Source organism: Gopherus evgoodei, chromosome 3, assembly GCF_007399415.2.
Source record: "Gopherus evgoodei ecotype Sinaloan lineage chromosome 3, rGopEvg1_v1.p, whole genome shotgun sequence".
NCBI lineage: Eukaryota > Metazoa > Chordata > Testudines > Testudinidae > Gopherus > Gopherus evgoodei.
In genome coordinates, this window is record NC_044324.1 from 26,437,400 (window position 1) to 26,448,448 (window position 11,049).

The 11,049-nt window shown below is 42.9% G+C and overlaps 1 protein-coding gene across 1 annotated transcript; it reads left to right on the forward strand.

The window, feature by feature from the left end:
• Positions 1–10,669, forward strand: SF3B6 (splicing factor 3b subunit 6). Its single transcript, XM_030555327.1, has 4 exons — positions 1–135; positions 2,034–2,152; positions 6,890–7,028; positions 7,670–10,669. The coding sequence occupies exons 1-4, from the start codon at positions 106–108 to the stop codon at positions 7,757–7,759; spliced, it is 378 nt and encodes a 125-aa protein (XP_030411187.1). The 5' UTR covers positions 1–105; the 3' UTR covers positions 7,760–10,669.
• Positions 10,670–11,049: the final 380 nt, after the last annotated feature.

Here is an 11,049-nt window from a genome sequence, read left to right on the forward strand (position 1 = left end):
CGCTTGTCATGCGTCACTTCCTGCGCGCCCGGGGATAGCATCCGGGTCTGCCGCAGGAGCGAGGTGTTTCCGTGCTAGGAGAAGGCCCCGAACCCGCCCGGCACCATGGCGATGCAAGCGGCCAAGCGAGCCAACGTGAGTAGCGCCGCCGCCGCGGGGGAAACGCGGCTCCCCCCGGGCTGTTCCGGCCGCGCCCGCCTCCGCTCCCCTCCATCCCCGCGCCCTGGCTGAGGCGCCGCCTCCCACCGCAGCGCGGCCCCGGGCAGGAGATGGGGCCGCTAACGGGCCTGCGGCCGCCCCAGCCCCAGGGACAACGGGCTCACGCGGCGGGGGGCGGGGGTCGGGTTCGGGGCGCCTCGGCTGAGCCGGGCTGGGGTCGGCTTGTTCCGCCCTCCGAGCAGGCCCCCAGGATCCGGCCCCGGCCCCGATCCCGGAGGCGCGTTTTGGGGCATCTGACTGCACCAGGTGTGTGGCTACCGTGTAACGCTTCGCACCGTATAACCCTGTGCCGCCAAAGCACTTCGCACCCCTGTCCGGGGCAGGGGGACCGTTAGATGATCTAGTCCGACCTGCTTGTCACAGACTGTTACCGGTTACCCCTCTATTGTGTCATGTGACACTCCACTGAGACAGCCAAATAACTACCTAGCTGAGAGGTATTATTGCTCTGATAGGTCCGCAGAGACTTTAAATGACTCCTCAAAAGCCCCAGGGCAGCTCATCAAAACTGGAAATTTTTTACATTTGAGAAGATCAATACAAATGATTAAAGGATTGAAAAATGTTCTGTATAGTGATGAACTCAAGGAGCACAATCTATTAACCATAACGAAGACAAGGTTAAAGAGTGACTTGAGCTATAGAGTGCAAGCACCCATAAGGGGAACAAATATTTGATAATAGGCCCTTTCATGTAACAAGCAAAGGGAAATAAACTTTCCAACCATTGGTTCTTAAGCTAGCCAGATTCAGGGCTAGTCTACATTAGAAGTGATACATTGGCACAGCTGCACTGATGCAGTGCGTCTGGTGAAGATGCTCTGTGTCGACAGGTGAGAGCTCTTCCATCTGCATAATTACTCCACCTCTGGAAGAGACAGTAGCTATGTTGGCAAGAGAGTGTTTCATGCCAACATAGTGCTGTCCACACTGGCGTTTAGGTTGGTGTACCTTGCGTCAACTCAGGTTTGGGCAGTGGGGTGGATTTTTCACACTCCTGAGCAACATCAATTATATAAACGTAGGTGGTAGTGTAGAGCTGCCCTCAGGCTTGAAAAAAGGCGTACATTTTTAACAGAGAGGGTTCCAAGGCTGGAACAGTTTACCAGAGGTTGTGGTGGCTTCTCTATCACTAGCAATTTTCAACTCAAGACTGGATGTTTTCCTAAAAGAGATGCTGTAGTTCAAACAGGAATTGCTTGGGGAAGTTCTGTGACCTGTGTTTTGTGGGAGATCAGACTAGAACAGGGGTAGGCAACCTATGGCACGCGTGCCGAAGGCGGCATGCAAGCTGATTTTCAGCAGCACTCACACTGCCTAGATCCTGGCCACCGGTCCAGGGGGCTCTGCATTTTAATTTAATTTTAAATGAAGCTTCTTAAACATTTTAAAAACCTTATTTACTTTACATACAACAATAGTTTAGTTATATATTACAGACTTATAGAAAGAGACTTTCTAAAAACATTAAAATATATTACTGGCACACACAACCTTAAATTAGAGTGAATAAATGAAGACTCGGCACAGCACTTCTGAAAGGTTGCTGACCCCTGGACTAGATGTTCCTGGTGGTCCCTTCTGAACTTAGAGTCTGTTCATCTACTTATATTTATAGACCATAGAGCTACAGATACCTCACATTCTTTCCTAATGTTTTTCCATGCCAGCAAGTGCTGCTGTTGTTAATGGATGTCGTGTGGTTGCAAAAGGGTCTGTGACACAGAAGGTGTATGATAACTGGGAGATATTTACATTCAATGCATTAGTTCTGGAAGTGAGCATTTTAAATGTAACTGTGATCTCTATTTTAGATTCGGCTGCCTCCTGAAGTCAATCGGATTTTATATATCAGAAACTTACCATACAAAATCACAGCTGAGGAAATGTATGATATTTTTGGAAAATATGGACCTATTCGGCAAATCAGAGTGTAAGTCTTTTGATTACAAAAATGTAGCAGTAAGATTGGGTACAATTGTAGGAAGTGTTCCAAATATCCATCAGTGTGAGCAGCAGGAATTCATTTTCTGCAGAAATATGATGCCGAACTCCTCTGTTTTGATTTTAGCTGTAAGCAGACTAGACTCTCTTTTGAAGTATATTCATAGCAGATAACAGTTGACAAGTAGGGAAAATAATAGGGGATTGTGCAATGGGAGGTGAAATAAACCATATGACTCCGTTTCATTCTCCTAGACAAACCAACAATCTAGTGAAGAACTCGTACATAGTGCATTTCATTTTTGTTAGTACTCAGTAAAGACATGTAATAAAAACATTCACTGAATATGATTTGCTATTTTTCCTAGTGACTTTTGAACAAATTTGGTTCGCAGTTTAAGTGTATCAAAGACAGAGGTCAATGTGAACAAAGTTCATGGCTAGTTTTTACTTTAAATATTTTAAAGATTTATTCTGGAGAAAACAGACCCTTCTACCTAATGGGAATTTACAATATTACAGTAAATGCTGTTGATCTAACAGTCTTGGCTTTGTGGAACTTTAAGGTTCTCCTTAAGTGAATCACAGAGCTGCCTTTGAAGTCAAACGGGCTGAGCTATAAATATTGTAGTCTGTTTTCTCCATAAGATAGCACAATCTAATCACTTAAACAAAGAGAATAGATGTGAAATGCATCAGTGCAGTGTAAACTGTACTGAATTTGGAATGATAATTCCAGTGGAGACTAAATAATATAGACTGACTGCAAAGTTACGAAGGGATCTCATAAAACTGAGTGACCGGGCAACAAAATGGCAGATGAAATTCAGTGTTGATAAATGCAAAGTAATGCATATTGAAAAACAATACCAGCTATAAGTACAAAATGAAGAGGTCTAAATTTAGCAGTTACCACTAAAGAAAGAGATCTTGGAGTCGTCATGGATAGTTCTCTGAAAACATCTGCTCAATGTGCAGCAGCAGTTAAAAAAGCTTCCAATGTTAAGAACCATTAGAAATGAGATAGATAGTAAAACAGTAAATATCATAATGCCACTATATAAATCCATTGTACGCCTAGGCCTTGACTACTGCATGCAGTTCTGGTTGGCCATTTCAAAAAAGATATTATAGAATTGGAAAAGATGCAGAGAATGCCAATCAAAATGATTAGGGGTATGGAATAGCTTCAGTGTGAGGGGAGATTAAAAAGATTGGGAATGTTCAGGTTAGAAAAGAAATGACTAAGGGGGGATATGGTAGAGGTCCATAAAATCATGAATTGTGTGGAGAAAGTGAATAAGGAAGTGTTGTTTACCTGTTCACATAACACATGAATTGCAGCCACCCGATGAAATTAATAGGCAGCAGGTTTAAAACAAATATAAGGAAGTACTTCTTCACACAACACACAGTCAACCTGTGGAACTGGTTGCCATGGGATGCTGTGAGGGCCAAAATATAATTGCATGCAAAAAGGAATGAGATAAATTCATGGAGATTAGGTCCATTAATGGCTGTTAGCCAACGTGGTCAGGGATACAACCCCATACTCTGGGTGTGCCTAAACCTCTGACTGTTAGAAGCTGGGACTGGATGACAAGGGATGGATCACTTGATACATTGTCCTGTTCTGTTCTCTCCCTCTGAAGCATCTGGCACTGGCCAGTATTGGAAGACAGGATACTGCCTAGATGGATGATTGTTCTGACCCAGAATGGCCGTTCTTATGTTAACAAGACTTAAATACATTGGATACTGAACAGCAAATTAGCGAGGCGTAACGTTCTCAACTGTGAGACTGCATAAATGGCAGGCCTCTTACTACATCCCGAAAATAGAGTTGATATAACTAGACAACAGCATACAGTTCTAGCTATCTCAATATCAGAAAACTGTTGACATATTGAAAGAAGTTCAGGAAAGATTACTAAAAATGATTAGGGCAGCACTGTATGGACTGAGTTGAGGAAGGAGTAAAATAATTAAATGTGTAGCATGGCTAGACAAGTAAAATTTCCTGTCCTTCTAGCACTTGTAGACAAAGAAGGAGAATTATTATTTAGGATGACCAAAAAGGGTATAAGCAGGAATAGTGAGATTGCATCGAACAAAGGAAAGCTAGAGTGAATATAGTTATGAGTAAACTTCGTAATCATTCAGTCAGGGAAGTGTATCATCTGTCTGGTCACCAGCATAATTCCTGTGCTGATGGATGGAAGATTTTCAATGAACATGTAAATACTAAGTGACCCAGACCTTGCTTAATTTATCAGGTCCAACACATCACAGCATAAACTGGTCTAGCTGCTAGTTATTAGGATACTGAATAAACATGAAGGCTTTTCCTTTATGCTTGGTTTTAAGTGAAGGATTTCATCTTGGAAGAAATGTGTGCAAAACACTAATTGCCTCATTGTGTACTGAGACCTGGTTTTGTTTAAATTCAATACAAATAAGATAACAGGCATCATTAAGCTCTGGTATCTACTGTCAGGACAGTTTTTGAGGTTGAGGCACTATTGTTCCAATGTAGCTTTCTTTGGGTTTATGCTGCAATTAAAAACCCACAGCTGCATGTGAGATAATTCAGGGTCGGGGTAAGGGGCTGTTTAATTGTGATGTAGACACTCTAGCCCGATCCTAAATGTCTGTCTACATCACAATTAAACAGTCCCCTAGCCCGAGTCTGCTAACACAGGCCAGCTGTGGGTTTTTAATTGCAGTGTAGACATACTCTGTGTCTATGTGTGTGATATGCTGAAATAGCTATCCATCTAGGTTCCTGGTATCTTGGAGTGGTATAACACACGATACTTCAGCTTTAAACATTTTATTTGACATTACAAGATTGAGCTCTTAAGCAGTTTACTGATGTAACAGTTTTCAGGCTTTCCAAGAATGACACAGTCATAATGCATAGCAAAGGCTTTCGTAATCATTCTTAGAGAGGAGATGAATTGACCTTGGAACATAATACTATGCCAGGGGTCGGCAACCTTTGGCACGTGAGCCGATTTTTTTAATGGCACGCTGCTCCAGCAGGCAGCGTGTCATTAAAAATCCTGCCCGACCCACTCCTCTCCACCCCCCCCGTGGGGGCAGAGGGGCAGAAGCATAGGCGTAAGCACGCCCTGACAAGTGGCCCAACTCTTCCAGCGCAGCAAGCTGCAGGGTCTGTGCTCCCGGGCCAGAGTACCTGGCTGAGCACAGCAAGCTGCTGGCCCCTCCCCCGCCTTCTCCCCTCCGCTGGATCCTGGACGGGTGGTTGGGGTGGGGGGGTCTCTGGAGGGGGCAGTCAGGGAGCGGGGGGGGGGGTTGGATGAGGCATGGGAGTCCTGGGGTCTGCAGAGAAGAAGCGGGGGCAGGGCCTTGGGGAAGGGGGGGTGGAATAGGGGAACACACACCCCTGCCCTGACCCCCCCACACACACACCCAGCCCTCTCCCCTGATCCGTGACACACCTCCATACACCCAGCCCTCAGCCCTGCACGCACCCCAGGCCCCTGCCCTGAGCCCTACCCCCCTCATACACATCCAGCCTTCTGCTGACTCCTTTACTCCCCCCATGATCCCAGCCCTGACTCTGGCACCCCCACACATATCCAGCCACCCCACCCTAACACCTGAACCCCCTCACATGCCCCCAGCCCTCTGCCCTGACTCTTGCACCACCTCACATGCCCAGCCCCCCATGCACCCCCCCCACATCCTGACTTGCACCCCCCACATCTGCACCCTGAGCACCAAATGGGAGCTCCTGCATCCCAGCCTTCCCCCTCCACCCCAACACATATTCCCTCCTGCACCCCTCGCACCAAATGGGAGCTGCCCAGGTAAGTGCCCCACACCCAAACCTCCTGCCCCAACCCTGAGCCCCCTCCTTCATTCTAGCTCCTGGCCAGACCCTTCACCCTCAGCCCTGTGCTCTGTCCACTCCCACCCTCAGCTCGGTGCAGAGAGAGGAAGAGAATGGGCCAGAACCAGGGAGAAGGTAGGTACCCACTGTATGTGGGCAGGGCTGGGACCCCAGACCGGCAGCGAGCTGAGTGGTTCTGGCAGCCAGGATCCCAGCTGGCAGGAGCTGGAGGATGGAACCCCTGAGCTGCAGTGGTCTGGGGTCCTGACCACCAGCCCTGCACACCCTGCTACCGCTCTGGGGTTCTGGCTGCTGGAACCTTGTCAGCTGGGGTCCTGGCCACAGCCCTGCTCAGCACACCCTGGCCTAGGTGAACAGAAGCCCATACCAGCAGCGGGCTGAGCGGGCCAGCGGTGTAAGATCAACATTTTAATTTAATTGAAGCTTCTTAAACATTTTGAAAACCTTGTTTATTTTACAATACAACACTCGTTTTATTATATAATATATAGACTTATAGAGTGAGACCTTCTAAAAAACATTAAAATGTATGACCAGCATGCGAAACCTTAAATTAGAGTGTATAAATGAAGACTAGGCACACCACTGCTGAAAGGTTGCCGACCCCTGTACTATGCATACTAGTTGCTGCTGTCACACTTTCCAAAATTAGAGCCAGAAATAATAATAAACGAAGATTGGTATGGAAAGCAAGGATGTATCTCAAAGTCTAGAAAAAGTCATTAGAAATCTTGGTTTTTATTAAAGTTGTATTAGTTAACATAATCTGCACTGTCACTGCTAATTGTTGTTGGAATTATTTTATATTCATATTGTTTTAATATTAAAACTGGCCTTACATTGCAGTGGAAACACTCCAGAGACTAGGGGAACAGCATATGTAGTTTATGAAGACATCTTTGATGCCAAGAATGCTTGTGATCATCTGTCAGGATTCAATGTGTGCAACAGATACCTTGTTGTTTTGTACTACAATGCAAACAGGGCAAGTACACTTGTTTTTTCTAAAATAACTATTAAATATGTGGTATGCTATCAATTTTTCATTCTAGTCTAAAATGAACATTTGGATTTATTGCAGCTATTGATTTAAATATTCTAGAGAACAATGCTGAACTTGCAGGGGGATGGTCTATATGAGCTGACAGGGTTTCATTTTAGCTTCTTTGTTCTTTGCACAAAAAAGAATCACACTTATTGGACTGTACTGGGGGAAACAAGGTGGGCTGTAAAGAGCAGACTGCAGCATTGCTTCCAACAGGCTTAGTTTTGGGGTCCCTGCCAAAGAAGACAAGATCTTGGTTAGAAGAAATGATCTCTGAGCTCTTGACACTGTTTCCCTGCCCAATGACAAGCATATAGATCTCTAGGCCACACTTTCTTGGGGCAGTACCCAGTATTGAAGAATTGTGCTGTACAGTGTAGTGACAAGAATTACTTTCACTTCTACTGAAAAATACCATGATTTTAGGGTCTTATTTGAAGACTATGGTAACTACATGGTAACTTGTGTTAACTGTAGTCTTGTCTCCTAATAAGTATAACTACTATACCTATTAAAAACTCAGTAAGAGGTAAATTGTTAAGAATATTCTTCTCTAATGTAGTTTGTTGATTTTATTACAGGCATTCCAAAAGATGGACACAAAGAAGAAAGAAGAGCAGCTGAAACTTCTCAAGGAGAAATACGGAATAAACACAGACCCACCAAAATAAAGATGAGCTCTTTCTGAAAGATTATTTTAACCCTTGCCACAGTGTTTTCAGACTGAACCTCATAAGGACTGTTAATCAAGTCTGATTATTTTCTTTTGACCCTTTTACTTCTATGCCTCCTACATAGACTATTCATTTTGAAGCTTTGATATTTTAAGTTTGGAATTTACTACATAAATGTAGTTCATTTTTGGATTTGGTCTAATTTACTTAAATTATAGTAATTCCATTAAGCGGATACACTTTTCCTAGATAGTAAGGAGACCTCGTCATTGCTGCATAATTATAGTGTCTGTTTCCAGTAATATGACCAAGTTTTTGATTCAGTCCTGGTGACATTCCTCACTCTAGATAGCTTGTACTAGACTCTGTGCACCACTTAGCTTCCATTTTTAGGGTAAGTGGCCTTGTGTGGACTCTCTACATAAGAGTGAATTTCATCCCATATATGTATAAAAATCAGGCACTATAAATAAATGGGGGGAAAAACCCACAGTTTTTGTATAGAAAAGGGTTCAGTATATTTTGACACTTATCAAACATTTGTGCTATTATATCTAAGTTACTATTTTTCTCCCTATGGGAATGTTTGAATCAACCTATCCTTTTTGTTATAGGGAGCTTGTGTTTGTTATAAGGCTGCTTCTTATATTAAATAATAATTTCTCTGTTTTGTGTAGTACTTCACATAGACTGGTGGCAGTAAATAGAGGTCTGGTTTACGAGTTATAAACATGATTTGCCCCTAAATATATCCAGCTGTCTAGTAGATGGTTTTCTAAGAAGTCATCTTGTTGCCAGTGACTGGCTAAAAGGAGGGTGCAGGGTGGGAAGCTGATGTACTTTTTTGAAGCAGGTCTTGGTGGGGGAGTGTTAATAAATAACTTGAGACTGTTTTGGCTTATAGATGCTGATACATTTAAAGACATGTTTTGCCAAACATAAATGTTAATGTAATGTAGACATGCATCTGACAAAGTGGGTATTCACCCACAAAAGCTCAAGTCTATTAGTCTATAAGATGTCACAGAACTCTTTGCTGTAATATAGACAAAGATCCTTTAGGGTGGTGAATCGCCATAAATGAGTATTTAAACTTAACATTTACTAGCCAGTGCTCAAAATTTGCTTACTTGCTCTTAGTTTGATCAGGGAATAAAACTAACATTTGTTTACCCAAAAGTTGCTTGTGTACAAGTTTTGCAGATGTTCCTATATGCCATGTTAATTTACTGATAACCTCTTTTCCCTTTAACATGTTGCAGGGATTAAAAGATGAATATAAACATCATCAAACCATTGATTAAAATTTGGGTAAGATCTTACATAGTGCCCATCATGATGGTATCTGTATGCCAACCTCCCATACTACATTAAATGTTGACATCTGTGTGTAATTGTGCATGTTATGTATATACACACACAAAAATACATCTACTTCAGTGCTCAGGTAAGCGGCTAGATTGACAGAATTGGTCTCCATTGTTGACCTGCTGAGTCACAGGACAGCCTTCTATAGAGTAGGATTTTTGCAACGCCCGTTCAGTCTTCGACGCTTCTGCTTTGATTACTGCAAAGGGTGCCAGTTATGATACTTAGATGTGATTGCTTAACTACCAGATGAATTGTACATAGACCATTTGAGCAATGATCAGAGAGTAATTTTCTGTCATACCTTGCCAGAATTTGAGCCACCAACGTAGAATTGAAAGACTGTCTCCTATTTCTAATTCCTTGATCTATAGGAGAGTCTGACATAGCTCCTCTGCCCCTCCCTCTGGGGCCTCAGACTAGACATCCTTTGTGGCTCTGTCTCTAGCTAGAGCAGGGTGAGGAACATGTTAAGTAGATGTGTTGGTGGAAAGATCTCTCTTCCTTATAGTCTTAACCTCCCACTCCACCTATCTGGCCGTCTCCCCATTCAAAAATCAGGCCATTTATTTATGACTGTGGTACCTGTAGTCTCCAGTAAAGTGTCCCCTGTGCTAGATACAACACAAATTAATTAATGGATGCAGTCCCTGCCCCAGATAATTCAGTCCAAGATTATGACTAGATACCTTAGCTGAATGAATAAATAAAGGAGGGGTGATTGGAGACAAAATAAAAGCAAAGATGGGTATGTTTGCATGATGTCAGTGATCACAGGTGGCCACGAGCCTAATCAGCTGTGACAACTTATGCAAATACATTTTTATTGTTGTGTTGGCCAGCTATTGTCTTGCCCACTGTTTGCCTATTCTTCCCACATCACAGCCATATGCACCAAAGCTGTGCACATTTAATGTGTTCAGTGTTACCTAATTCTGTCCTAAATCCACTCAAAGGCCAGAAGGCTTCACCAAGCCCAACAGATTAAAATAAATTGGATTCTTAGGCCAACTCCTTTTGTGATTTATTTATTTATTTATTTATTTATTAGATGATGTTTCGGAAGTGAGTTCCTCTTCTCCCCCAACCCCAATATCTTGGTTCATTTACCTTAAACTTTCCATGGAAATCCTATGCTGTTGCTGGGTGAAATTTCAGATGGAATAATTTAGGGTGAAATTGGGTTGATAGTAGAGCCAAATTTATTACCTTCAGCTATCCTTGAACATTGAGAAAATTGCAAGATGAGGGCCTAGACAAGGTGCTGAGTGTCCCCAGACCTTTTGGCTGTAAGGTGCTGAAGGAATGCAGCACTGTGCTGGCTTGTGCCCTTACTAATTTAGTGACGTATTGGCATTTGGAGCCACTTCATCTTTCAGTTTTGCTTATTTTGAATAGTATGCAAATATCACATTTCCTCTGTCAATAAGAATTCTTTTGCTTGCATTGCAGAGTCTGATGAAAGCTTGGTGGTGTTTAAGAAAATGTTTTAAAGCAGTTCTATAGGGTAATAAGATTAATAAAAATTCTTTCAGTGAACTCTTTAAGACCAGCAGCTTTTTTTATTTCTATGATAGTTTTGCTGCTTCCTTTCATTAAATATTCTATTTCATATGACTTTTTCTTCTAGTGCCTGTTCAGGGTTTTCAGTGTCCCTGTACATGTAAAAATGAAATCATTTGTACCTGCAAGACAGAGGGAATGGGAATGGGAATGGAAATCAAATGCCCAGAGGATTATTTTGATGAGGTCTGCGCAAGATTTTGTTTGAAATGTAATATCAGAGGACAGGGAAATGAGTTCAGTTATAGGAATAGCAGAGGGGGTAACTCATAAGGCAGATGTTACCAGCCTTGCAGTCTACAGTTGTGTTATCTGCATTTCCTTTCTGCTTAATTTTCAGGAAGTAGGACATGGAA

What these genes read in the sequence shown, in the direction of transcription:
- SF3B6 (XM_030555327.1), top strand. Translation starts at nt 106, where the DNA reads ATGGCGATGCAAGCGGCCAAGCGAGCCAAC. An exon ending in AAGCGGCCAAGCGAGCCAAC is followed by an intron (nt 136 to 2,033) that starts GTGAGTAGCGCC and finishes TCTCTATTTTAG; the next exon opens with ATTCGGCTGCCTCCTGAAGT. An exon ending in TGTACTACAATGCAAACAGG is followed by an intron (nt 7,029 to 7,669) that starts GCAAGTACACTT and finishes ATTTTATTACAG; the next exon opens with GCATTCCAAAAGATGGACAC.